Source organism: Gadus chalcogrammus, chromosome 19, assembly GCF_026213295.1.
Source record: "Gadus chalcogrammus isolate NIFS_2021 chromosome 19, NIFS_Gcha_1.0, whole genome shotgun sequence".
Lineage (NCBI taxonomy): Eukaryota > Metazoa > Chordata > Actinopteri > Gadiformes > Gadidae > Gadus > Gadus chalcogrammus.
The window spans coordinates 13,295,877-13,323,860 of record NC_079430.1 but is presented as its reverse complement, the minus strand read 5'-3'; the positions used below and the strand labels follow the sequence as shown (position 1 = coordinate 13,323,860).

General features: G+C 50.8%; 2 protein-coding genes across 2 annotated transcripts in view; one reads left to right on the top strand and one right to left on the bottom strand.

The window, feature by feature from the left end:
• Positions 1-18,657, top strand: part of lrmp (lymphoid-restricted membrane protein) — an 18,826-nt gene extending 169 nt beyond the window's left edge. Inside the window, exons 2-24 of the mRNA XM_056579015.1 lie at positions 365-516; positions 1,733-1,862; positions 3,356-3,626; positions 4,477-4,529; positions 5,262-5,361; positions 6,510-6,684; positions 7,143-7,215; positions 8,179-8,219; positions 8,414-8,484; positions 9,355-9,422; positions 10,087-10,147; positions 10,407-10,458; positions 10,556-10,583; positions 10,942-11,082; positions 11,307-11,441; positions 11,865-12,012; positions 12,598-12,638; positions 13,321-13,386; positions 13,775-13,833; positions 14,623-14,724; positions 15,765-15,884; positions 17,223-17,383; positions 17,803-18,657. Coding sequence (XP_056434990.1) covers positions 365-516; positions 1,733-1,862; positions 3,356-3,626; positions 4,477-4,529; positions 5,262-5,361; positions 6,510-6,684; positions 7,143-7,215; positions 8,179-8,219; positions 8,414-8,484; positions 9,355-9,422; positions 10,087-10,147; positions 10,407-10,458; positions 10,556-10,583; positions 10,942-11,082; positions 11,307-11,441; positions 11,865-12,012; positions 12,598-12,638; positions 13,321-13,386; positions 13,775-13,833; positions 14,623-14,724; positions 15,765-15,884; positions 17,223-17,383; positions 17,803-17,945 — 2,391 coding nt within the window. The 3' untranslated portion in view covers positions 17,946-18,657. The remainder of the gene's footprint in view (positions 1-364; positions 517-1,732; positions 1,863-3,355; positions 3,627-4,476; positions 4,530-5,261; positions 5,362-6,509; positions 6,685-7,142; positions 7,216-8,178; positions 8,220-8,413; positions 8,485-9,354; positions 9,423-10,086; positions 10,148-10,406; positions 10,459-10,555; positions 10,584-10,941; positions 11,083-11,306; positions 11,442-11,864; positions 12,013-12,597; positions 12,639-13,320; positions 13,387-13,774; positions 13,834-14,622; positions 14,725-15,764; positions 15,885-17,222; positions 17,384-17,802) is intronic.
• On the bottom strand, positions 18,121-27,984 carry dnai7 (dynein axonemal intermediate chain 7). Its single transcript, XM_056579014.1, has 17 exons — positions 27,901-27,984; positions 27,471-27,594; positions 26,875-26,966; positions 26,140-26,244; positions 25,715-25,852; positions 25,145-25,276; positions 24,668-24,771; positions 24,018-24,176; positions 22,947-23,010; positions 22,824-22,904; positions 22,619-22,706; positions 22,220-22,383; positions 21,446-21,617; positions 20,859-21,073; positions 20,260-20,418; positions 19,494-19,607; positions 18,121-19,369 (listed from the first exon to the last, which is right to left on the bottom strand). The coding sequence occupies exons 1-17, from the start codon at positions 27,901-27,903 to the stop codon at positions 19,094-19,096; spliced, it is 2,190 nt and encodes a 729-aa protein (XP_056434989.1). The 5' UTR covers positions 27,904-27,984; the 3' UTR covers positions 18,121-19,093.

Here is a 27,984-nt window from a genome sequence, read left to right as displayed (position 1 = left end):
CTCTCACCTCTCTCTCTCTCTCTCTCTCTCTCTCTCTCTCTCTCTCTCTCTCTGGTGTTCGTTCTTTCTCTCTGTGAGCTGCATTCATTAGCCACGTAGCGCTGTAGCAGTAAACATTCCTCGCCAGCAACAGGGATAATTAGTGTGGAGTTGGAGCCTCACCTCCTCTGCGCTCCGTCAGTTTTGCCCGCATGTCCTAGCCAATCGGATTCGAGGTCCATGACATCACACCCAGGACGCCACACTTAGGAACCAGCAGAAGGGAAGAACGCCAGCAAACCGACGCTCACCACCGTGCGGCCTTTGGAAGCCTGGGGCTGGAGTTGATTCTGAGTCTGACCCGCGGTCTCCATCTTCCCCCCAGGCGGTGCAGGGAGAGCTGGAGGCTCGCAGGGCCGACTGGGTCCTGGGTCTGGACCAGCTGGCCCAGTACGCGGACTCACTGGAGAAGGAGCTGATCAAGATGGCCAGCAACATGCGGAGGTCCCGCACAGAGATCCTGCACCTGTCGGTCAGGTGAGCTGCTCTGTGGGGTTGTGGTTCTGTGTGGGTTGAGTTCTGCTCGTCTTTCTGTCGTCTTTGTTTTTTCCGTTGACGGCAAGCGAGCCCATTCCGGCTCCCAGCCTGAAAGTCATATTGTTATTATTATGATCCTCTTAATGAGGCCCTGAGCTGTCTGCAGGGGGATGCAGTCATTAGGGGGTTCAACTCCCATCCTAAAGGTTCTGGGTTTGAGCCCCGCTGTAAATGGCGTTGGATTAGTCGTTTGTTTTGGCACCTCCGGGTCTCAGTTGACTGGACTCACTCCAAGAAGGGTTGACCCGGCTGTCAGTCGAAACTGACCTTTTGACTCCGCCACAAGGCCCGCCTCAGTGAGGTAGGTGTGTTTGTGTGGTGTGTGAGGTGTGTGTGTGTGTGTCCATATATTTAAGTGGAGTAGGGGTGGTTTTACCGAGGCAGACCATACAGGGACTCAACGCTGGTCTGGTCCTCAGGACGAGAGTGTCTGTGGAACAACGAGGAGAGCTCCATGGTTGACCGTCTCGTTGCCTGTAGCTCCACCCTGGATCACTTCAGAAGGATTTAACACTTGAGGGGACTTCTTCAGGAGACACTTGACTATTTTTCCTGCGTAGTGCGACAGTCTGCTGGTTGCGTAGCACAAATTGACCTGAGATTAGAGAGACCAGACCTGGATAAAAGGGATTAGGCCTGGATGAGAGAGACCAGACCTCCTGGATTTCCAAAGAAGGACCTGGGTTGGAGAGACCAGACCTGGATGAGAGAGACCAGACCTGGACGAGTTAGACCAGACCTGGACGAGAGAGACCAGACCTGGACGAGAGAGACCAGACCTGGACGAGAGAGACCAGACCTGGACTAGAGAGACCAGAACTGGATTAGAGAGGGGCAGTGTCTGAGTGGGACCCGGTTGAAGGGTCTGGGGGGTGAGGGCCAGGGGGTCTGGGGGAGAACTGGCGGTCATCACCCTGGGCAACGGAATGGGACACTGCATTGGCCTGCAGATTAGGTATTGTAGTGTGTGTGTGTGTGTGTGTGTGTGTGTGTGTGTGTGTGTGTGTGTGTGTGTGTGTGTGTGTGTGTGTGTGTGTGTGTGTGTGTGTGTGTGTGTGTGTGTGTGTGTGTGTACGGACCCAATCCAGAAGAGACGGCCCCTTTGACCCCCTCCCTGATGAAGCGTTGCTATGTTTATGCTCCTCTGTGTTTCCAGGGTCCAGGAGCAAGAGAACCAGAAGAGACAGCTGGGGGAGGAGCTGGAGACCCTCAGGACCCCCCAGGACAGCAGAGAGGCCCCCTGCCAGGTAGAGACCCCCCAGGACAGCAGAGAGGCCCCCTGCCAGGTAGAGACCCCCCCTCCAGGACGGCAGAGAGCCCCCCTGCCAGGTAGAGACCCCCCCCCCCAGGACAGCAGAGAGGCCCCCTGCCAGGTAGAGACCCCCCCACCAGGACAGCAGAGAGCTCCCCTGCCAGGTAGAGACCCCCCCCCCCAGGACAGCAGAGAGGCCCCCTGCCAGGTAGAGACCCCCCCCCCCCAGGACAGCAGAGAGGCCCCCTGCCAGGGAGAGACCCCCCCCCCCAGGACAGCAGAGAGGCCCCCTGCCAGGTAGAGACCCCCCCCCCCCCAGGACTGCAGAGAGGCCCTTGCTATGGGGGAAGGAGACAAGGGGAGAAGGAGAGGGGGGGAGAGGGTGAGTGGGTGAGGGCCTTGTGTGAGGAGAAGGGGAGAGAGGGTAAAGGGGAGAGAGGCTGCGGGTGAGGAGAAGGGGAGAGAGGGTGAGGGGGAGAAAGAGGGGGAGGGGGAGGGGGTGAGGGCAGCGTCTGAGGAGAAGGGAGCGCAGGAGAAACACTGCGATTACGAGGGGGAGATGGTCTGTTTGTGTATGAGAGACTCTGACCATCTGTGTATGTGTAGAGAGCGAGGGCGACGGAAACACACGTCAACACTCAGTTTTATATTCTCTGCAGAGCGTAAGAGGGAGAGAGACACGGGGAGAGAGGAAGAGGGAGATGGCACAGGGGGAAGAGGGAGACAGGAAACCAACCTATCGTTTTTTTCACGAAATAAATGAATAAACAAAGCAGAGAAAATGTTGAAACATTCAACGCAGGGTAAGAGGAATGAGCAGAGCGGGGGAGGGAGGGAGAGAGAGAGAGAAACGGAGAGAGGAAATGAGATGCTTCTTACGTGTGTTGGAGTCTGAAGTGGGCATTTGCACACAGCCCGTGGTGCTTGGCCCTGCGCCTACGCGTGTTTGGTTGCTATACAACAAGTGAGTCACAGAGGTGCGTGCGTGTGTGCTGGTTAATGAATTTTATTCACCATCGATAAACGAGGAGAACAGCTGTCCAATGCTCTGGCTGCTCTCGTCCTTGAGCAAGGCGTCTGACCGTTGGCTTGAACAAGAGGCCACATAAAGCTGCATCGCATGGGGGATGGTACCGCACTGTGACTGGTCTTAGTGGTCAGAGAAGGGCTTTTTATTCATTTTCTTGCTACTGGGTAAGCATCCCATCCAACATCCCTGGGTTCAAACCCCAGTTGTACCGTCTGCTAAACATAAATATTTGAAGAACAAACAAATGTTCCTTTGCGGTCGAACCTCTGACATAGTGCAGCACTGTAGCTGAATTTGACCCCACTGCAGTTTGACCTTACCTTTTAACCTTCTGTATATCGTTTTTCCCGGTTGTTTCTTCCCTGGATCTCCTCCTCTTCCTCCTCCTCCTCCTCCTCCTCCTCCTCCTCCTCCTCCTCCTCCTCCTCCTCCTCCTCCTCCTCCTCTTCCTCCTCCTCCTCTTCCTCCTCTTCTTCTTCTTCCTGGATGGGGAGCAGGCCAGGACGGAGCTGGAATGGGACGCAGAGTTTGACCCCCGGGACCTCCTGAAGAAGGAGCTGGATGAGAAGCAGGAAGTGGTTGCCGTGGAAACCCTCACCGCCGCGACCAGCCAGCCCATAGAGGAGGTGGAAGAGGAAGTGGAGGAGGAAGCTGGGGAAGAGAGGTGGACGGTGGTCGAGGACCTGGGAGGAGGTGACGAGCCCAGAGACGCCTCCACCCCTCTGCCGGGCCCCTCAGAGGAGCCTTCACCCGGGCTGGAGACCCTTGGTGAGTCCCCCCCCACCCCCATGTTGATGGATCCATGTGGGGGGCCGGTTAGGCTAGTGTTGAGGGGGTTCCACTCCCCCCCCCCCACACACACTCCGTAAACCAAGTAGTGAACAAGTTTTATTTAGGTTTTTTTGCAGAGGGTCTTTCCACCATAGAATAAAATACTGTACTGCTTACTTGGAGCTAAAGTTGACCCAGTCAGCAGAGGCACAGCTTTATGGTGGACCGCCTGTGTGGTGGTCTTCACCCAGGGATGGGAGAGCAGGGTTTGTCACGGGCAACCCGGTGAACTGGGGGGGGGGGGGTCAAAGTGTGCAGAGCCCGGCCTTCTAGGGACTGTGTGTGTGTGTGTGTGTGTGTGTGTGTGTGTGTGTGTGTGTGTGTGTGTGTGTGTGTGTGTGTGTGTGTGTGTGTGTGTGTGTGTGTGTGTGTGTGTGTGTGTGTGTGTGTGTGTGTTCGTTCTCAAGCCTCCCCTCTCCGAGATCCATCTATGGCCGGGTGAGGGGACCGCTCAGACAGCCACTAGAACCCCCATAATCCCTCCTTGTCCCTCTGTCTGCATGACCGGCCCACTGACACGCAGACAGACGGGCAGACGGAGGGTGACAGTGGAGCAGGAGGGGTCTTCAACGCCGCGCTGTGCCATTTGCGTTCCATTTCTTTTTCCCCTTCTTTTGTTTTGGTTCCTTGGGTTTTCCGTGCCCATATAGGGTCAAAGAGGTCGCTGTACGTCCAACTCAAACCGGTTCCCGTCGGGTCCTGGGTGCTTAATGAACTGATACTTGGGTCTTGGTCTGATCTTTGTTTTTCTATAATAATCGTGTGTGTTTGTATCTGTGTGATAAAGTGTCCTCGGTCGTCGTGGATCCAGAGTCGTCCCTCACTTCTCAACCTCTCCAGGTACCTTGTGTTTCGTTCTATTAAATGGTTCTTGGTTTGAGAACCTGTGAGATTCTGCGGCTCACTGACTGAGCATGATTGGTAAATGCACTATATTTAAACAGCGCTTTCTGACCAGTGGCCACCTTTGCAATATTGCCTAACATTCACCTGTTCACACACCGACGGCGGAGTAAATCATGCAAGGTTACAGCCAGCAGATAGGGAGCATATAGGGTGAGTGGTCCTGCTCAGGCACACCTCCACATTCAGCTAAGAGGAGCCAGGGTATCAAGGAAGGGGAATCCCCTTCCTGTCAGGACAGGAAGGGGAATCCAGCGAGTGTCTCTTGAGTTTTCCACGCGCGCCTCGCCGTTCCACAACAACAGGACGCTCTTTGAACGGCCAAACACACACCCCCTCGATATTCCTATATGGCCGAGGCCGCGGCGCAGCTTCCTGCTCCGGTTCTGAGTAGCGCTCGGTTGACACACACGCCTAGTGTGCGTGAAACAGCTCGCGTTATGAGTGTTGCTCTGTGGTTAGGCGCCTGTGTTGCTGCTCGCTACTGTAAATTCTACCCCCTGGCTTCCTCTCTCTCTGTGTGTGTGTGTGTGTGTGTGTGTGTGTGTGTGTGTGTGTGTGTGTGTGTGTGTGTGTGTGTGTGTGTGTGTGTGTGTGTGTGTGTGTGTGTGTGTGTGTGTGTGTGTGTGTGTGTGTGTGTGTGTGTGTGTGTGTGTGTGTGTGTGTCAGGAGGCGGGGCTGTGTGACACCCACACAGAGGGCGCCGGTGAGCAAGCAGGACAGGAATCTAGTAGCTCTCATTCTGAAGCCCTCCACCCTCACAACAACAGTAAGAGCGCTCTCTTTATTCCTCTCTACGTAACCACATCGTTCTCCATACATCTGTTTCCGTCTGCCTCTCTACATCTGTCTCTTTAGTTTCTCTCTCTCCATACGTATGTTTCGGTCTCCCTCTCTCCATCTTTAGTTTCTCTCATTATATATGTATGGTTCAATCGCTCTCTTTAGTTTCTCTCTCTCTCTCTCTCTCAATATGTATGTTTAAATCTCTCTCTCTTTAGTTTCTCTCTCTCCATCTGTGTCTTTAGTTTATCTCTCTCCATATTTAGGTTTCACTCTCCATCTCTTTAGTTTCTCCCTCTCTCTCCATATGTTTCTTTCAGTCTCCCTCTCTCCATCTTTAGTTTCTCTCTCAATATGTATGTTTCAATCTCTCTCTCTCTCTCTCTTTAGTTTCTCTCTCTCCATCTGTGTCTTTAGTTTCTCTCTCCATATTTATGTTTCACTCTCCATCTCTCTCTCTCTTTAGTTTCTCTCTCTCTCATAATGTATGTTTCACTCTCCATCTCTCTTAGTTTCTCTCTCTCCATCTGTCTGTATCTGTCTCCAATCTCCATCTCTCCACCTCTCTCGTTCTCAGTTGAACATTCACACTCTTCAATTCTTCCTTCTACATGTCTCTCCCGCTCTCTATCTCAGTGTGTCGATCTCTTGAATTATTCGTTGTTCTCTGTCTCCGTGTGTATCTCTGTCACCCCTCAGTCTTCATCATTACGGCATTCTGGATCACAAAACAAATCCTCCTCCTAAACCACTCTGTTGACTCATCCCGTTGACTTTGACCTGTCTATCTTTATCTGTGTCTACATCCCTCTATGTGTATCTTTCTTTCCGTGTCCACCTCTCTCTCTTCTGTCTGTCTGTCTGCCTGTCTGGGGGACGAACACACCTGGACTCTTAAAGGGACGGACACACCCTAAATGAAACAAGTTCAAACCTCTCTAAGGCCAGGGCTTATCATGAAGTCATTTGAACAACACTTTTTCTCCGATATGATTCAGAAACATGTCATCAAGGAGCAGGTGGAGGGCCTGTTGCTCTTGGAGGCCTTTAGCCAGACTCCCTTTTCAAATGACATGGATTCTGTCCGGATTTGAAATGCCAGTTCTCCTTGCTCTCCCCTTGGTGTTTCAAAAGGCCCAGAATGTACCATTCCTCTCGCTGGCTCAAACCATGATCACCAGCACGACCTGCCTGAAATGGATCAGGCCGTAGCACCTGGGAACACCCCTCCTGGGACAGGAGAGATGGTACCTCCCATATACACTCAATCTTCATCACCGGGGCAAGAAACCATTGTTGAAAATGGCGGGTAAGGAATATATTTCAATTGAAAATCAGTTATGTGACCAGAATCAATCGGCCCTATCCTAGCCCAGCTCTCTCCCCATAACAAGCATGCTGTCATCGTCGGCGATCTTCTTCTCAGCATATTATTTCTGTTGGCACTCTGGCCTGAGGCTTGGGGCTTATTTGCCAGTCAAATTGGCTTTTATCTCTCTGGCTGCTTGTGATTGGGTGTGCTTGTATGCATGACATGGTTTGCATACCCACCATGCATCCGGGGACAGACCTACGCCCTCTCTTTCTTCTCTCTCTCCCTCTTTCACCACCTGCTCAGCAGATAGACAGATAGAGACGGAGAGGGGGAAGAGGGAGACGGAGGGGTCAGAGGCAGAGATAAGCTTTCAGAGAAGGGTCTAAAAAAAAAAGGGAGGAAAAGTCGTGGCTTGAGTTAAACCTTCACCTTTGACCTCTCACCCCTGCCAGCCCCCAGCCCAGTGGGGATCCCCGCAGAGGAGGAGAAGGGGACGAAGCATCAAGCGACATGAGTCTTGCCAAGGTCTGTATCCACAGGAAGTAGCGATCTGCTTTGGGGAACCGACTTCCCCTTTCTCACTTCAGCTGCCTCTTCCTCTTCCTCTTTTACCAACTCACCCGACCCCCATCCATTCATCACACACACCTCCCCCCACACACACACACAAACACTTGCACCATCACACACCCCCACACAAACACCATCACACAAACACACACACACACACACACAGCAATCAAACTCATACTGACACACACCATCACAATCACACACACCATCACCCACACACACACACACACCGTCACACTCAAACAACATCACACACACGCACCATCAAACACAAACACACACACTTTCTCAGGGAGGAGAGGGGGCTATGTGATGATGCCACACTTGTTTAGTTGGACCGGATCAACTGGTGGGACTGGTTGCCATGCCAACACAAAGCTCCCTTCCAACCTGCTCTGACCCCGAGAGGAGAGAGCTTCAATATTTGACCAACAAAAACAGAAGAACAAGTGTTGGCGTTGTGCCTGAGAGGCTTCTGCTTTCAGAACAGTGCGTCTCGTTTTATCACTGCTGCTGACGGCTAGAACGCATTCAGGGACGATTTAAATAGAAAGAAACGCACGTTTCAAATCTAACGGACAAGGTCAGCCATCGTTCTCAGGATCCAAACGCAGCTCCCATTTTGTCAAACATAAATGCGAACTTCTTTTGTCTGTTGGTTGAGTGTGTTCAGGGGAGGAGGGGAGGAGACACTGCCTTGTTATGTCACGCTGAGTGGTGTCAAAATTGTCATTTTTCTACCCCTCTTACGCAACGTGTGTGTGTGTGTGTGTGTGTTCCCCCCGATACGGGTCATAAGACCACCTGCCAGTTCCCACCGTCCTTCTTACTTACTGCTCTCTCTGTGTCCGTCTCGTTCTCACTCTCTCTCGTTCTCACCCAATCTCTGGTTCTTTGTCTGTGTCTCTCTCCCAGAGCCCTACACGGGTTGGAGAGCGAGGCGAACTTGAGGACAGGTGAGTTGTGTATTGTGTGCTGGATAGTGTGTGGGTGCTTGGTAGTGTCGGTCTATTGTATGTGTGCTGGGTAGTGTGTCTATTGTGCATTGTCTGTATGTGCTGTGTCATGTTATCGATGCTGAAAAGCTACACTTCATTACCCGTGTGTGTGTGTGTGTGTGTATGTGTGTGTCCGCCCGTGCCCGCTACAGCTCCAGCCCCCTTCCTGTGGTGATGGAGGAAGAAGAGGGTGCGTCGCAAACCGTTTCGGTCCCGATGGCAGGTAACCTCTCCTGCCCAGAAGGGACGACCGTTAAGACATGATCATACAGACCTGGCCCCACACAGCCAGCTGACGTAGTGCAGAGAGCTGGTGTCTCCTACTCCTATTATACTCCTACTACTTTACCTGCAGATAACTCTGAGACTTAATCATGAAGACTGAACAGGTTCTATATAAACAGGGTGTAGTTTAAGTTAAAGAGGAGACCCCCTTGAATCGCTTGGTTGGGTATCAATAATGTATATTATAGATCAATATCTATATCTTTCTCCCTATTATATTTGAGAAGGGACAGATTTGCCAGGAAAATGACTTCCAAGAATGTCCACGCACGCCACTCCCACGGTCTGTTTATAGTAAACGTTAATGATTATAACTTTCATTAGTCTGATTGTTATTGGCCCAGCCCACTCAGTAACATTCCATTGCTCTTATGGTGTGTTCCTCAATCCTCGGACGCCAGACTTTAATGTTAATTTTAAATGCTCTTATACACTTACATTGCTGCTTTATTCCGGTCACCCATTTATACATTGCATGGTCTTTCTGTGCGTGCAATACAATGTAAAGTCGGTTTGTTTGTTTTCGGGCTGGTTTGATAAAGAGGCTAATATAGATAACGATAAACAATTAGCCAATTTTATGACACAATCACAAAGATGAACAGGAACTCTATAAATGCTCCGAGACCGGAAATTACATCAAAAGTGTAATCGCAATGCTGGCGTCCGAGGATTCAGGAACACACCATTAATGCCCCAGGGCCAATAGGTTGCAGTTCCCCAACCGGCCACTGATGCCAGTAACGAGAACGTCTGATTCTCACACCTGATCCCATTTTAAGGTCTGGATATCTCCATCATCTTTCAGGGTCGGACTCTTCTCCCAATGCTGTCCCCGGTCGGGAGGACCGCCTCTCTGAGTCCAGCCATTCAACGGTAAGCTGTCTCCTTACTACTTAAGATGGATTTGATCGATCCATGGGCCACCCCTGCATACACACTCACAAATAATACTTATTTTTTTGGAAATATTGCTGTGGTCCAGTACAATGTTTGTCAAGTACAAATAACTGAGAATTTCTTTTACGTTTTTAATTTCCAAATAGCAGAATGAGCTGCAGTCACTTTAATGGGTGACGCCATCGATTTAACAGGTGATAATGAAACATGCTGGTTTACTGCACCACGGTAGTGTCCCAGCGGTATGTCAATTGGTCACCACTAGACCGAGACGGATAAAATGCTGCCCTACCAGTCCCATGTGGGCGGGAGGTTGGGCAAGAGAAAAGGGAAGAGATTGACTGTAACCTTAGGCAGTCGGATTTCACCAGCACCCAGTGCCTTACCAGCACCTAGCTGCCACCAGCACCCAGTGCCTTACCAGCACCTAGCTGTCACCAGCACCCACCCAGCATGTCTTCTACACCTGCAGTGGGAGCCCGGCCGACAACTAGCAATGTTAGCCCTTAGCTTAGCATAAGTGGATGTTAGCATTGCCGACAGAGCCGCCATGGAGGCACGAGGAGGTGCTGAGGTGCAGGAACGCCTGGAGGGTCAACGGGAGTACGAGGCTGAGGTGTTCTCTGCTTGCCCCCCACAGGACCAGCTTCAGCGCTCGGGCAAGGCCACTGAGGACCTGAGTGAGGCCAGTGAGAAGGACGGTACGCGGGCTGTTGCATTGGGTAGCGGAACCACGTTCAAAGATACAACCGTATAACTACCGGACTGTGTAGCAGAGCAGCTCTGCTGTATTGTTAACGTGTTTGTTACAAACCTGCTTGCGTCTTTTGTCTTGCAACAGTTGGCTATAGGGTTTTGTTTTGACAAATTGCCAGCCAGAAATCATTTGTTGTCCTGTTCCTCCTGTCTGTTGTCCCCTGAGCTCCTTGGGTTTCCTTACAGAGCCTTCTTGTCTTCCAGAGACGTCTGTGATCTCCGACGGCAGTGAGGTGGTTAAGGAGGAGCGACAGAGGTAAGGGAACAAGGAACGCTGACAGGAAAATGTTCTGTTTGTGTCAGTGTTAATGAAATCTCACTGGAAAACCTTTTATTGTGTCGTCCCCTCACAGCCATTCTCAGACGGACAAGGAAATCGAGGTGAGGCTGACATGAAGCGACCCTTTAAGCACTGCATTGTTTATAAGATGATGATGATTGCATAGTTTAGTCAGCGTAAGGGAAGTTTTCTTCTAATGGATTTGTCAGCATATGTAAGCAAAACAATCAGCCAATTTGATTGACTTACCTTACATTGTTTAATCGTTACAATGAATACTTTATTCTATGCAGTCGTTCGTATGGATTTAAGCATTTTATAATTTTTAAATAATTGTACATTTTAACGTTGTGCTACCCTAGCGTGTTGTTAGCCTATCGTGGCGTTGGCATGTCCATCCAGCGTGCGTCACACGATGTTACCGGCTGACCGCTGTCTCCCCTTGGTCGGACTCCGCAGGTGGAGTTCCAGCGGCTGTCGCTGGGCTTCAAGTGCGACCTGTTCACGTTGGAGAAACGCCTGAGGCTAGAGGAGAGATCCCGGGACCTGGCGGAGGAGAACGTCCGCAAGGAGATCTCCAGCTGCCAGGGTCTACTGCAGGTGTGTGTGTGTGTGTGTGTGTGTGGGTGTGGATTTCAATTGTATTTCATTAGTTACTTTGACGACTGATAGAGGTTAATTATCAATCTTTACTGACTGGAGTAATGAAGCTTTGGGGGTCCCTTGGCCAGAAGTGCCTGCCCGGGGGGGGGGGTATCAAGGACCCCCCTCTTTCAGCACCCGGTGGGCCTGCTTTCCCATAATGCACCTGCCCCCCTCCCCAGGCTCTGATCCCGCTGTGCGACGACGACAGCCAGTCCATAGAGATCGTCCACCGGCTGCAGAAGAACCTGGAGATCCTGATCCAGTCCATGACCCGCGTCTCCAGCCGCTCAGAGATGCTGGGGGCCATCCACCAGGTCAGTCCCTTACCGGTCCCTGAGATCTACCAGGTCAGTCTGCCCCCCCCCCCCCCACTAATCGCTCCCTGGTGGACCCCACTTACCTGTCCCTGGTGAGTGGGACCCCAGAGACAGAACCTGGCCTACAGCCGGGTGCTCGTGCCTGGCTCCTACTCTGTGGGCAGGGGGTCGGACTCCCAGCCAAAAGGTTCTGGGTTCGAGCCCCAATGTCTGTCTGACAAGGAGTCCCTGAGGTCTGTCATTATCGTGTTCCCGACGAGCCCTCTTTACCTCTGTATGAAATGTCGTGATGCAGCCTAATGGATACCGGGAGGGCATTGAACAGCCGTAACTGAAACGGTCAAACAGCCAGAGTTTTTGTTGTGAGCGGTGTTCCCCCGCTCCCCTCGCTCTGCTCTGACGCGGTCTCCCGGCCCTCAGGAGCACCGCGTGGGCCGGGCGGTGGAGGTGATGTTCCAGCACGTGGAGAACCTGAAGAGGATGTACACCAAGGAGCACACGGAGCTGGTGGAGCTGCGGCAGACGCTCATGCAGAACGAGCGCTCCTTCGGCTCGCAGACCGACAAAGGTACGCCGGGAACCCCCTCCGACCAGCACCAAACCCACCGGAGGACATTAACGTTGAGGGCATTTAGTAGGCGCTTTTATCCAGAGCCGCTTACAATAAGTACATCGTCAGAAGAAAGAGAAACGACAATATATCGCTGATAAGGCTAGGATAAGACGGCTAGGATAAGATGCTACACGATGAATTGTAAGTGCCTGGACGTACAACATACAATAAGATACGTTAGAGGGGGGTAGGAGGGGTAGGCAGAGCCTAGTCGAACTCTGAACAAATGAGTCTTGAGTCTTTTGCGGAAGCTGGTGAGCGACTCGGGACGGCCCATGTAGGGTCAGGTGAGACCCATGTATGGTGCCGTCACGGCGGTCCGATCAGGGATGTGGATCACTGGTCCTGGTCAGCACCGTGTAACGGCACCTGGGAGATTGGGTTGTTTTCTATCAGCAGCAGCAGTGGGACTGGATATGTGACCATATTTGGTGAAACTTAGAGGAGGTTCTTTTAAAGAGACACACACGCGGACGGTGTCATTTCTAAACCTGCAAATGTAGACAAATGTGCAAAATGACTGAACGCATTTGGTTACAGCGGACTTCCGAGGAAAATCACCGTCTTCGCAGTACTACAAGGTAGGCATTATTCTCTGTCTCTAACACATTCACTCACTCCCTCACTCATTCTGTGTTTTTTAGGCAGATGGCTGTCATTGGTTTATTTTAACGCTAAATATATACTCATTGTTCCAGTTTTCTGACAAATGTCTTTAACTGGGGCAGCAGGGTTTAAAACCTCAGTGCTGCTCCACACACCCTATACACATATATATATATATATATATATATATATATATATATATATATATATATATATATATATATATATATATATATATATATATATATATATATATATATATATATATATATATATATATATATAGGACTAAATTATGAAAGATAATCAGCATCCTAGATGAACTCCTTTTATTATAATATAAAACATCATTTGTAATACATCATATGTATTTAGCCAAAGCTTTTCGTATAATTTGTATTTGCATTCTAGGAACAACACATTACATAACATTAAGAGATGTATTAACTAGTCTGGCTACCTTGCTATGACCATGGACATGTGACCTATGACTGCGTTGAGCGTAGACTATCCCTTTTAAGGAGTGCAGGTCATGGGTTAGGGTTTAACCTAGCCAATCAAGTGTGCGATATGATATTGATATTTGCATGACTTACTGATTATATCAGCGTTCTTAACAGAGAAGAGGTGGTTGATTCTGACGTTGATGTGTTCCAGCCTTCTGCTCGGCGGGTCAGCATCGCAGCTATCCCCCGCTCCGGAGGGTCACCCGGCTTCGACTCGGTGGGTGGGACCGGTGTGTGTGTGTGTGTGTGTGTGTGTGTGTGTGTGGTCACCTGTTAGAGCTGGGTTATGTTAAGGCAGTACTAACGGATAGATTTATGATATCATAATTAGAATATTTCACTGTACAGATGTACTCTCCCATCTGCCTTTCAGTATAGCCTCACAACGCATGCTATATAGTTATGTTTAGTTTGCAACACACTTTCACCTTAAATACATTCAGGAAAACCATGATCATGCATCTCTGATCAAGGCTTTAATGAACACACACGCATGAGCATCAGCATAAATATATGCATATAAACAACTCAACCGTAGCCCGAGGTCGTCATTGGGGGCCTGATGACTCCAGTCCGTGACTCTGTGTTCCTGTTTTTCCGTGCAGACCAAAACCCAGGACCTGTCAGAGAGTGAGGCGGAGCGGCTCACCAGGAGGTCTCCCTGGTGGGTACCCACTGATTATAACTCTTTTTTCAACTCCCTCCTCTGAGCACACTCACCCCCCCCCCCCCCCCCACGTAGAACCCTCTGTAGCTGCTCCAGATGAGCGCCTGGTGACGTGTGTCTGAAGGACTGACTGCAGAGGTTGGTGTTTTCTGCTACATAATGGAACCTGGAGTTGTTTGGGTGTTTGGGAGACATTACTATTTACATTCAGGGCATTTAGCAGACGTTTTGATCCAAAGCGACTTACAATAAGTACATTTGTCAGAAGAAAGAGAACACTATATCCCTGTCGGTACAGTAAGGATGTTCATAGAACCAAGTGCCAAGCACCAACAAACGCTAGGTTAACCCATTCCCTGTATACAATAAAGATACCTAGGATAAGATGCTACACAATGCTAAGTACAATTCTTTGGTGCAAGGACATACAACATGCAATAAGTGCATAAGAGAAGTGTGTGGGGAGGGGGTGGAGGCTCTGCCGAGTCTAGCTAAACTGAAGAAGTGAGTCATTTGAGGAAGCTGGTGAGCGACTCTGCAGTCCTGATGTCGGCTTGGTGCTTGTTCCACCACTGCAGGGCAAAAACGGAAGAGGTGGGGGAGAGTATCAAAGGAAGGGCGAGGGAGAGAGGGCTGCTCCTGGTGGTTTATTGGAGGGGGGGCGGTCAGCCCGCTGCAAGCCCCAGCGTGGCCCCGCTTTGACCAGAGGCTCTGGCCTCACCGGGGCCGGGCGGTGCTTTGCCTTGACGCTGTCTGCTGTTGTGGTGTGCTGCGGCCGTTTTGCAGGAACGTGCCGGGAAAGAGCGGCTTGCGGCCCCCGCTCAAACGGTTCATTAGCTCCGGGGCCTGGGGGGACCCGGACGAACCGGGCCTGGCCCCGCTGAACGGGTAAGACGCATGCCGAGCGAGGCATGCCCCCGGCCGCCCGAGGCTGAGGCCCAGCTAAGGGATTTTTAAATCAGGATTTACATCTAAACCAGGTTTTGGATCTAAATATCTAAACCAGGCTTTAGATCTAAATATCCAAACAGGGGTTTAAATCTAAGCCAGGATTTGGATCTAAGCAAGGTTTCAGGTTCTCAACCAGGCTTTAGATTCGAAACCAGGCTTTAGATTAGAAACCAGGCTTTAGATTCGAAACCAGGCTTGAGGTCTAAACCAGGCTTGAGGTCTAAACCAGGCTTGAGGTCTAAACCAGGCTTTAGGTCTAAGCCAGGCTTAAGCTCTAAACCAGGCTTTAGGTCTAAACCAGGCTTCAGGTCTAAACCGCTGCTACTCGACATGGTGGTGATGCCAGGAGGCAACCATGTCGGATGTCTGTTCTGACGAGTGATTCCGGTCTGTCAGTAACGGAGGCTCATGGGTTGGCGACCGGTTGCCAGGGTGACCAAGGGGATATTCTAGTTGATGGATGCCCTTGCAAAGTCGATCGGTCCTTATTACTGTTTGACTGCAGTTTATATTGCCCATTATATTTTATCTACAAAATTGTAGTTTAAAAACATGTAGCTATAAAAACATTTTGTTGAATTTGCAATGCACACCCATCAAAATTCCAATCAAACTAGGCAACCCCTAAATGTTGTCTTGTCTTTTCTCTGCTGGTGTGTGTGAACATTTGGAAACCTTTCCTTGGTTTCCTTCGTTTGCATGACTTTGCATGAATGCATTCTGGAATTTGAATGGATTAAATGCACAAGTTTCTGTGTTTTGGCTGTCTTCAGTCTGTGTGGACCGGTTTGACTTTTTATTATGTTTGTGTGTGTGTGTATTTGTGTGTGTACAGTGTTGTGTCTGATGAATGTAACGTCTATTTAGTTGGAGTGGGACCCAGGTGGGCGAGGCAAATCAAATGTGTGGGCGCGCCCCTGACCTTCTTTGATTGAGTGTGTTTTGCATGTAAATGTGTGGACCTCCCTCGCCCCCAGGGCCAGCTGCTCAGATTTTCAATGGAAGGAGCCGCCTGACCCCCCAGAGGCCGAGAAGAGGAGGTCCAGCCTCACTGAACTGGGCCACAAGCTGACCTCCTTCATTATGCCCACCAAGACGTTAGTCCCTGCTACACACCCCCCGGCTGGGGTACCGCAAGCTAGCCACTGCTGGCTAACCACACCGAAGCTCGGCCACTGCTGGCTAGCAGATGTTTCTGGTCCTCTATCCGACTAGCTTCTCATGCTGCTCTTTGGGCTCTGGGGATTTTGGTGGGAGAAAGGGAGAAATCAAATCCAGACAGCGCCCCCTGCTGGCCCTTTCTAGCTGTCCTTCCCCTGCTGGGTCTGTGATGGGTGTCACGGCGAGATCCCAGCATGCAACGCTGTGATCTTGTCGACTAACCAGTCCGCCGTTGAACGTCTTGTCACTAACTATACGTGTGCTAAACCGTCTTTTGCTGCACCGCCGAGTCCCGTTTTGCTGTATTTGTTTGCGGTCGTCACTGTTCGCCACCGGGAGCTAATTCTATGCTCATGGATTCCCTGCCACTGAAAAAAAACTAACTCCTTCTATTCTCTTCCGATTTCTCTTCACGTCTTTCAGGAAACAGGAAGAGCTTTTTGTGATTCTGTAAGTGAAGCGTGAAAGGTGGAATGTAACCGAGCGGGAAAAATGGACAGAATGAATGTCTCCTTTCAAGGATCATCGACCGCTCACATCACCCCCCCCCCCCCCCCCCCCGGCGGCCCTCTCCTTCCTCAAAGCTCTCCTTTCAGCCCCATGCACTTCACTGTTGTGTTGCTGGTGATCACTGATGATTGGTCGGTTGTGTGGTGGATGTTTCAAAGCCGTCTTCGTGGTTCAGGGTCAGTCTGGGAGAATGTGTTTTTGTCCGAATGTCGCAGCTATTCCATCGGTCGATCAATTATCTGTTGCTGTTGCAGTTGCTTGCCATTTGAGATTTACTAACCGCAAAACAACATCCCTACAAGTGGGCCCTTGCACTGACTGCTGTTGGTCATGAAGACTTCATCTCTCACTTCAGGCTTGCTCCTTCCATACGTCCATTTGGCTGCCTCTTACTCCTCGATTGGACCTCGCTGCCTTCCCTCTCATCCTCCTGTCTCTCCCCTTCCTCTCTCCTCCTGTTCTTCCCCTCTTCTCTCTCATCTTCTGCCTTCTACTCTGTACTCCCTCTCCCTTCTTTCTTTCTCCACTTCCTTCACACTAATTCCTGTCTTTCTCTCCTTCCAGTCCACCTCCCTCTCTGTATAATATCCGCACCTCTCCTGTCTTTGTCCGCACATATTCCCCTCTATGTCTCTGACTGGCTCCCCTCTCTCTGACTGGCTCCCCTCTCTCTGTCTCTGACTGGCTCTGACTGGCTCGTCTCCCTCTGTCTCTGACTGGCTCGTCTCTGTCTCTGATTGGCTCCCCTCTCTTCTGCCCTCCAGTCCCAGCTCGTCTCCTGGTCCCTCTGCGTCGGACGCCCTGGTGTCTCAGTCGCTGTCCCACTCCGTACTTTCCCACCCCAAGGGGGCGGGGGGCCCCTCAGGGGGGGTCCGAGGTGGGCGGGGCCTCTGGCTGTGGCTGGCCATGGTGGTGGTGCTGGCAGGTTGGTGAACTTCAGGCGTTATTAAACCGCATGTTGATTTGTTCATGTAACCATTGCGTTTATTTATTGGTTAATTCGTATTTCAATTGAACTTGAACTGTGAAACCTTTTGTGCTACACTAGACAATATATCTCTGATCCATTTCAATCTAGTAACCAAGGCTTAAAGGGATTTGGGGTCCCCTCAACCTTTAATGTATGAACGACGGGTGGTCTCTCTGGGTGAGGGCGACCAGCCGGGAGTAACTGTACGGTAGCGTATGAGTGAGGGGTGGTCTCTCTGAGGCCTGGTCTCTCCGGGGGAGGAAGACCAGCCGGTAGTAACTGTCCTCTAATGTCTGAGTGAGAGGGGTGGTCTCTCTGGGTGAGGGCCCCTGATCTGAGACCAGCCGGTAGTAAGTGTCCCCGTGCCCCTGCAGGTCTCCTGGCGTTGCTGGCCTGCCTGGTGATGCAGCCGGCGGTGGATGCGGCGCCCGTGGGCACCGGCGACTCCTGGATGACCATCCAGCAGCTGCTGTGGCCCTACACCGGGCTCCGCCACAACGGACAGCCCCCCGTCTAGCCCCGGCCCAGGGGACTGGGGGCCCCTGGCTCATCGACATGACTGTCCTCATGCCTGTGGGGGGTGTGGGGGGGGTCCATCATACAGACTGGCTGATGCACAGCTGGGGCATCCCTGGGGTATTTACACATCACGTTTGACCAGAGTAGATTCACTTAGCGTGTGCGTTGGCGTGTTTGTGTTTGAATGAATAATACGACAAGATGAACACTTGAAGGAACGTTCACTGTTTTATTCATTCATCCTGTGAGCTGGACGACTCGTTTTGTCTCCGACACGATTTCAGAAGATGTGATCGGTGCAGATCAATAACACTTCAGAGGACGTTGGAGAACTCCCCCCTGTTCAATAAGCACAAGGAAGGTCTGAAACACGGAAGGGGATGGAAGAATCGACCTTCTCCTTTTTACCAAGATATTATTTCTCAATGGGACCAGGAGCAATCCTTTCAGAGTAATATAACACCGCTAATAATAACGTTTTATTTGTGTTTTTTGAAATATAATTACAATCTATTTATAAAAATGTTTGTTTCCATGAACGGATTGTTTTTGATCATGAGTGAGTGAAGCACCAAACAGATTTTTGTTTTAAGTTGTTGCCGTGCTGTGCACCGTTTTAAAAGTCTTACGCTTTTTGTATATTCCAAAGAGGTTGTTTGAAACTTTTCACAAATAAAGTCGCCAATTGTAGAAAAATCTGTGTGAGGTGCGTTTCTAATCTAACTCACTTCGTACTATTTTAAATATACAACTTCGATCTGTTACGTCAGATTGAACCGGGATATCGTCCCCCAGAACTCGCATCAGATCGGCACTCTGTCCCTTCAAACCGGATGACACTAAACTAAGTAACCAGCGCTCACATCAGACCCTAGAGACCGCACTGCACTACAGGGGCCACAAGGTTACTGCAAAGGACCCTTTCACAATGGGGTAGCCAGACAAAGACAGGCGCTCCTCGTCACATGAACTATGGGTCTGCTTCTTTCACGTGTCAGGGCATGAGTAATAGACCAACGTCGTAGTAAATGAGAGGACCAGACTAAATGTGGGTTATGAGTGAGCCTGTTTGTCCTGCTATGTAAAGGGTCTATGAACCCCATTTCAACAGAGACGGCTCCTGCCGTCGTCCTACTTTGCCGCTCTTCAACAGTAGTTGAGCAGCCGGGTGGCGCACAGCAGGCTCTGCACCGTGTCCACAAACAGGAAGTGGGAGGTCTTGGTCACGGCCCCGCCCTCGGGGCTCAGGTCGTCGCGCAGCGTGTGGAGGAAGGTGGAGTGGAACTCTGTGTCGGGGCTGATTTCGACGGAGAAGGCCGGGCTCTCCTCGGTCATCTGCAGCTTCTGGCTGCGCTGGGCCCCCAAGAGGTATAGGCTCCAGGGGCCCCCCGGGACCAGGGCGGGGCCGTGGTGTTCACACGCCTAGGGGAGGAGGGGGGGGGGGGGGGGGGAGAGAGAGGGTGGTGGATGAGAAGGCTTGGAAACGTCCGGAGGACCCACCATGTGTTCATCTCACCTGTAGGACCATGTGTTTGCTTTGTCTCACCTGTACAACCATGTGTTCGCCTCCACACCTGGCGTTCCACTGGCTCCAGGAGAAGGCCACGGCAGAGGCCTGGAGGGCCATCTGTTCGTAGGCCGTGTGCTCACTCAGAGGGTCCTGGGAAGAACCACAGGATCAGGGGAGGGTTGAGGATGTTACGACCAAGGGGTGAACAGTACTGGGTTAGATTCCCAGCTTCAGCACGCTCTATCTGATTTGATAGAGCGTGCTGAACCTGTTCTCATTAACCCTGGAGATTTATGATCAACCGTCAGTCCATCCCAGAGGAAGAATTTGGCTCGGTGGCTCCCTGAGGCCTGGAAGGGAGTCAGTCTGTCACCAACCTCACCTTTCAGGTTAGAATGTAAACAACTCCTGTCTCTTGCTCCAGTCTGTCTGCCTCCAACCTGTTTGTCTCCAGCTCTAGCCTGTCTGTCTGTCTCCAGTCTGTCTCCAGCTCCAGTCTTTCTCCAGCTTCAGTCTGTCTGTCTCCAGCTGAAGTCTGTCTGTCTCCAGCTCCAATCTGTCTGCCTCCAGTCTACCTGTCTCCAGCTCCAGTCTGTCTGTCTGTCTGTCTCCAGCTCAAGTCTGTCCGTCTCCAGCTCCAGTCTGTCTGCCTCCAGTCTATCTGTCTCCAGCTCCAGTCTGTCACCAGTCTGTCTCCAGTTCCAGTCTGTCACCAGTCTGTCTCCAGTTCCAGTCTGTCTGTCTCCACTCTGCCCCCAGCTCCAACCTGTTCAGGTCATCTTTTAGTTCTCCCAGTGCCCACCTTGCCACAGGAGCGGATGTATCGGTCCGTGTGTTCGTTAACGGAGAGGTTGAGGCCGGCGTTGGCCATGGCCTTCCTCAGAGCCCCGCAGCCCATCCATTGACCCTGCAGGTGGGAGAGGACCTCCTCCTGCTCCACCTGCAGCATGCACTGGTGCCCCTGCAACACACGTTAACACATGCTCAGACGTATGAACACACGCCAACGCAGCAGACACGCTCGAGTACTACACATACCATTCTGAAAAACTCTTTCAACCCAATTATCTGTTTGGACTGCTGCCCTCAGGGAAACGTTGCAGGTCCATCAGAACATGCACCACAAGATTCATGTACAGTTTCTATCCAAAAGCTAGATATTATTTGTTTATTTCAGGGAGTGATTGTTGAGATCCATAAATAATTGTTATTCGATAGCAATTAGGGAAACTTAGTCTGAAAGAGTGTGAGTGAGCTCGTCTCTCCTCAATAGTCGTCCATGAAAGATGTTCATTCAGCTACACTCAACCAAGAGGTCCTTTAATGAACCATTCCAAAACAGTGCACTACGAGGGGGGATTTGTTGCAAAGGTGGTGGTCTCCCACCCCCCCCCCCCCAACCTTGACGGTGATGCTGAGAGTGATGAGCGCTGAGGTGACCCTGAGGCGCGCTGAGTCCGGCCCCAGCGGCTGCAGGGTCCAGGCCTGCAGGGGCAGCAGGCAGTATGTCTCCTGCAGCAGCACGAAGGCCCGGAAGGAGCCCATCTTGAAGGAGACCCGGGCCTGGTCCGCCTCGTACGACACGCCGCTGACGCCCGCTGTCGTCCACTGGATGGCTGAACAGTCAGGTAACACTGAGTCAACAGTCAGTCAGACCGGACAGTGCGGTGACGATGTGTATGTGTACATGTCATGAATCATGCACTCTGACTTAATCACTCACAATGGACTGCATTCATACAGCGCTTCTTTAACCAGTGGCCACTTAAAGCGCTTTACAATATTGCCTCACATTCACCCATTCATGCACACATTCAGGAGCCGGGGATCGAACTAGCAACCTTCCAGTTAACAGCCAACCCGCTCTGCCTCCTGAGACACATGCCGCACCGTTGTAAGAGGCTATGGATGAAAGCATCGGCTATAAATGCTATAAAATGTAGCTACCCGACACGGTCCACCGTGTCGGGTTCCCAGCGGGCCCCTACCTGTGGGGTCCCAGATGGCCACATTGGGGGCCTTTAGGAGCAGGACGTAGTCGGGCACGGTGAGGGACAGCCCCACGGGCTCCGGGGCCTCCGGGGCCTCGGGGGAGGAGCCGGGCTGGGTCTCGGAGCTCTCCTCTGGGTAGGGGAGAGCCTCCAGCCCCCTCTCAAGCACCTGGTGGGGGACACAGGCCGTCCTGGGTTAAACACGGCTTGGTACTGCTGGCTGATAGCCAATAATCGTTAGTCTTTCGAATTGTAGTGTACCTAGCTATCATTGTTGTATACAGGGAATGGGTTAACCTAGCGATGGTTAATGCTTGCCACTGGGTTCTATGAAAATCCTTACTTAACCTTAGTGACAGTGATGCATTGTTGTTTCTCTTTCTTCTGACAAATGTACTCATTGTAAGTCGCTTTAGATGAAAGCGTCTGCTAAACGCCCTCAATGTAAATCTGAATGTACGTATGCTGCATGCTCTGTCCTGGTCCTCTCCACTGAGATGCTCTGTCCTGGTCCTCTCCACTGAGATGCTCTGCCCTGGTCCTCTCCACTGAGATGCTCTGCCCTGGTCCTCTCTACTGAGGTGCTCTGCCCTGTTCCTCTCTACTGAGATGCTCTGCCCTGGTCCTCTCTACTGAGATGCTCTGCCCTGGTCCTCTCTACTGAGATGCTCTGCCCTGGTCCTCTCTACTGAGATGCTCTGCACTGGTCCTCTCCACTGAGACGCTCTGCTCTGGTCCTCTCTAGTGAGATGCTGCAGGGTGCGGCTCCACCTGTCGCAGCGACCAGCCCCTGGCCAGGATGGCCTGCGGGGGGAGGCGGAACACGTCGCAGTAGTAGACTCCGCCCAGGGGCGTGTAGCGCTGCAAGTCCACCGTCGCCACGTCTACAGCCTTCACGATGTCAGGCTCCTCAGGTTCAGCTGGTACCTCCTCGCCTACCAGGAGGAGGAGGAGGGGGGGGGAGGGAAGAGCGAGAGAGAGAGAGAGAGAGAGAGAGAGAGAGAGAGAGAGAGAGAGAGAGAGAGAGAGAGAGAGAGAGAGAGAGAGAGAGAGCAGTTGTACTATTTACATTGATCACACACCCTTCATCCCAAGGGACTGACATTGAATTTAAGATGAACTTAAGGTCATTAAGGAGCAGGGGCTCCCCAGATGTACGCTGATACGTACTTGCTTCCATCTGTGTTTGTTTCTGGTCCTCCGGTTCTTCCACTGGCCTGGTTCTGCTGCTCCTATTTGACAGGACGCTCCCTGCACTCTGAGGGACACGCACACACACCGACACCCGGCACACACACACACACGCACACACACACACGTATATAAATGTGATATAACGTAGGTGGCTGAGCACTCAGACCTGACAGGACCTCACCTTCCTCCTGACGGACCCCAGAACCGACTGCACCTCCTCCTCTTTCCCTTGTCTAGGGCTCTCTTTCTTCCCCACCCCTTCTCCTCCTCCTCCTCCTCCTCCTCCTCCCTCTCCTCCTTCTTCTCCCGTCTCCCCTTGGACAGGGGACCCCGGTTTGGACGAGGGCTCCTCCTCTCCTCCGGGCGTCCTGGGAGACGACAGAAGGAACCAGTAGCAGGTGAGCTTTGCTTAAGTGGTTGTTTTAAAGCAGTTTCAGCAGAGGACTACTGTTGTCGAGGCTGTATTACTAGCAGAATTGTACATTATTTACTATACTACTAGAGATCTCAATTTAACCAGTCTAGTGATAATTAGTAAAACTGTACAGTATTTTGTCTGCACTTGTGATTATCCAGTTGACCTTTGATAGGTATTATAATCAAAGGTTTGGATATTCCAACTCATTCAAGGGTTGTACTTTATTTCGACTAATTTCTACAGTGAAAACCTAAAAACTCAAACATAACACATAAGAGATGATGCAGTCACCAAAACCGTGTTAAATCATGAATTTCACATCTTCAATTCCAGTAGCCACCGCTTTTCCTGATTGCAGCTTTGCCGTTCTCTGCATTCTCTCAACAATTAAGAGGAAGTCAGCAGGAATAATTTCCCCACAGGAAGTTGACACATGTATTTATTCATCTGAGCACTTCTGGCTCTTAATCCCTGAAGCTGTTTAGCTGTTGCCGACTTCTTTACTGTAAACCAAACCTACAGTGTCACAACACCATCAATGATGAAATAAAGTAACCACTAAATAAACAGTTATCACGGCACACCTGCGGATCGAAAAGCATTCCAGGAGACGACCTCATGCCTCATCACGATGAGGCAACGCCAGAGTGCTGTCATCAAGACAAACCACACTTATCCTTACGCTCAACAATCTCAGATATGCAATAGACTCAAGTGTAGTAGTAGTGGTAGCATTAGAAACAGTTTAACTAGCAATAGTTGGAACAGTAAAGCGGTAAGTGCGGCCGAATAGCAGGAGTAGTAGCAGTAGAACGAGCAGTAGTGGGGTCAGTGATGGAGGTAGTGGTGGGGTTAGTGATGGAGGTAGTAGTGGGGTTAGTGATGGAGGTAGTAGTGACAGTAGAGGGGGGGGGGGGGTGGGTTAGTGATGGCGTGATGGAGGGTCAGGAGGAGGACCTGCTGCTGAGGGGCCGCCCCCCCAGGGCGGTGAGCCTGGCGTGGGGAGACAGGTGGTCGTAGCGGGTGTGGAGGACTCGGAGGGCCACGTCACTCAGGGCCAGCGGCTTGGGGAGCTCGAAGGCCACGCCCGCCTCCTCGAACTGGAAGCCCTTGAACCTGGAAACACAGACACAGTAAAGCCGCATCCGTCCAGCTCAGCGGACGTAGGGGACATTTATGTTCCCGTGCGGACACTTCAACCCCTGGCGCCTCACGGTGAATAAAGAGTCGCATGTTATTATGAGCCGATAGGGGTGAGGCCATCTTGCTCGAGGGCGCACGGTAATGGACCGAAACTGAAGCCCAAGTAGTTAGATGACACACGAAAAGTGTGCTTGTCTATTTTCCCTTAAACAGGCTTGATATGCAGGCTCGGACATGAAGCACAGCAGTTTGATAAGGCACAGGTTGTCGCAGGAAACGGTCACCATCACTTCCATATACGGCGCTTTACATGGACGACCAATCAGAGAAGCCCTAGAAATCAACCAAAGAGAGAAGCCCTACAGACCAACCAATGAGTGAAGCCCTACAGGCCGACCAATGAGAGAAGCCCTATAGACCGACCAATGAGAGAGGTGTGTGTTAGAAGCATGCTGGTTACACACCGCGGGTTCTTGTTGAGGTTGGCCCAGACACAGAGGGTGACATGGTCGTCCCTGACAACCGTCGCCATGTTGCCTGTCTCAATGTCCACCTTGGAGCCAGCGTGCTAGCATTAAAAAAAAAAAAAAATTAAAAAGGACACATTCAAACAAAACATGGTGTGTGTTGGATCCTTACAACTGTGTGTGTGTGTGTGTGTGTGTGTGTGTGTGTGTGTGTGTGTGTGTGTGTGTGTGTGTGTGTGTGTGTGTGTGTGTGTGTGTGTGTGTGTGTGTGTGTGTGTGTGTGAATTGCTGAGCGTGTGTAAGTGTTTGTGAGTGTTTGTGCGTGTGTGTGTGAATGTGAGTGTGTGTGTATATCTGTGAGTGTGCCTGTGTGTGTGTGTGTGTGTATGTGATAGAGAGAGTGTGGGTGCCTGTGTGCGAGCGACCGTGTGTGTGTGTGTGTGTGTGCGAGTGAGTGTGGTTCGTCCCCCTTACGTTGAGCACCTCCTGGGCGATGAGGAGGTGCTTGTGGTGCACCAGCTCCTGCAGACAGTGGATGTGCTCCAGGAGCCTCTGATGCTCCTCCTCCTGCACCTCCTCCTGCTCGTCCTCCAGGGCCCCGATCAGCTGGGGAGACAATCACGTCTTCATGCCTGACCTGACCCCCCCCCTCCGGCCCCCCCGCCTTCTCATAAGGTACTTGTTGCTTTGTCACACAAAGTAACTTGTTACTTTGTGTTTTTAACTTGTTACTTTGTAACTTGTTACTTTATTACTTTGTAACTTGTTACTTTGACAAAGTAACTTGCTACTTTGTCACACATAGTATCAAGTCTCCACTTAATGAAGCATTTACTAATTTCAGAGAGAAGTTCTCATTTTGTATTTAGCTTCTAATTGTTCTTTTCTAGCTCGAGATACATTAGCGAGGTCCGGACCTCGTTGACCTTATCACTGGCTACGGGCATGGGTTGGGGCGTGTGTACGTTGGGATACAGGGTACTGGACTTCGGGGCTGGGGGGGAGGACACGTTCCTGCCCGTCCAGCAACACTCTCTCTCTCACCTGCAGGGCGAGGGAGCACTGCTGCAGGGCCGGGACGGCGTCCACCTCAGGGTCGTCCCTCCAGAGGCTGATGTAGGTGTTCACTTCCTGGGTCTGGGAGGGGTCGGGTCGGCCGTCACACAGCATGAACCTGTCCCACTGAACACACAGAGCAGCATGACTCTCTCTCTCTCTGTCGCTCTCTCATTCCTACCCACTTCCCCCCTCCCTCTAACTCTCTCCCTCCCTCTCTCTCTCCTACCCACTTCCCCCCTCCCTCTAACTCTCTCCCTCCCTCTCTCTCTCTCCCCCCTTCTCTCTCTCCCCGACCCTCTCTCTCTCTCTCTCTCTCTCTCTCTCTCTCTCTCTCTCTCTCTCTCTCTCTCTCTCTCTCTCTCTCTCTCTCTCTCTCTCTCTCTCTCTCTCTCTCTCTCTCTCTCACTCACCTTGGCTTTCTCTCTCGTGTCAACAAGCCATTTCTTAACTGCAACTTGGTTTTCCTCCAGCAGATGGCGGACTTCGTTCAGCTCGTCTTCTCTGCGTTCTTGGTCCTATTGGATGGTTGGCAACAAATAAACAAATATTATTAAAGGCACCCAGTGCAACTTTCGAGGCTTAAAAATAAACATTCAATTTCTAGTCTTTTTTACACGTAGTAAGTTTCAATAACTCCATACCATTACATACCGACATTCAAGCAGCAAAGATGAGACGTCGTTGTGTGGTGAGAACTGATAGAAAATCGATAACAACAACAATGCCGCCATTTTCTTTATTTTTTGTAGCCTACAATAAATAAAGCAGGCTTCCAGTCAATGGAAAAATGGCTTCTCCCCACCGGCGATTGTTGTTGTTTACGATTTTCTATCAGTTCTCACCACACAGCGACGTCTCATCTTTGCTCCTTGAATGTCGATATGTAATGGTATGGAGTTATTGAAACTTACTACGTCTAAAAAAGACTAGAAATTGAATGTTTATTTTTCATTGAATGTTTACATAAAGTTGCACTGGGTGCCTTTAACATGGCAATGGATTTAAGTGTTTTCAAACATTTTATTTATATATATATATTGTATATATTTCATACAGATTAGGCCTACTTTGGCGAGGGACGCTATAAATAAACAGGTGTTTCAATATACTACTTCCGAAGTGCACATTATCAGTCATCCACTCGCCTTGGCCTCCAGTCTCTCCATCTCCTCCTGCTCCCTCCTCTCCCGCTCCAGCCTCTCCTGCTTCTCCTGCTCCTCCTGGAGGCGCGCCATCTCTGCACCACAAACACAGTCCCCAACAGTGACCTCCAGAACAGTGGTTCTCAAACTCTACCTACTAGAGTACCCCCTCTACGATATTTTTTCAAGCTGAGTACCCCCTTCACCGCCACAAAATATTCTTGGGAGAGAAAATAGTAAAAGGAACATAAATAATGTATGTGCGGTCTATTTGGCATTGTCAACATGAACATTATAAGGGTGCAAATAGTCACAATTAAGTGAGAAACATGGGCCTGTGCTTCATGCAACTGTTGAACAATTTTTCCCCACAAAAGAAAAACACCATGGGAGGGTCAGAGCATGTAGAGCCGAGTCCCATTGAAATATATTTTTCCTAAGACTGACCACATTTTTCCATTTTCTCGATTTTCTATTGTCTAGCTTTCCGAATTGAAACTCCACAGTACCCCTTGGGGTACGCATACCCCCATTTGAGAACCACTGGTCTGTAGGGGTCTCAGTCAGGCGCGAGGCGAACAGTGGGGGAGGATGGTTACCTTTTTCTTGAAGCCTCCTCTCCTCCTCCTCCTTCTCGAGCCGCTCTCTCTCTGCCTTGGCCTCCTTGGTCTCCTTGGCGCCTTTGGCTGATCCCCTGACCCCTTTGTCTGACTTTTTGGCCGACTTTGACACAAAACATTGGTGTCAGGAAGGGAGGTCAAAAAAGATAGGGTTAGTCTAGACACTGTTAATGTTGTGTGGGACATTTTTTAATGGACGACCAGTTAGGTTCAGCGCTGCAGCCAGTGTTGACCTGCTGACCGAGTTGGACGTTTTTACACATAACACTTATTTATACTACACTTTCATAACTTTTAATTGTTTGCTTTGAAAGCGGTTGGTAAGAAAGTAAACTACAAAACGACTTCCATTAAAGGACTACGTTAACCATTACAGATTGTATTCGTACAATAATGAGCGTTTTCTCACCATCTTCACAGATTATAAACGTCTGTGGCGTCCCAGGTGCCATGGATACGGCGCATGCGCTGTCAGCCCGACCGCGACCGTTTG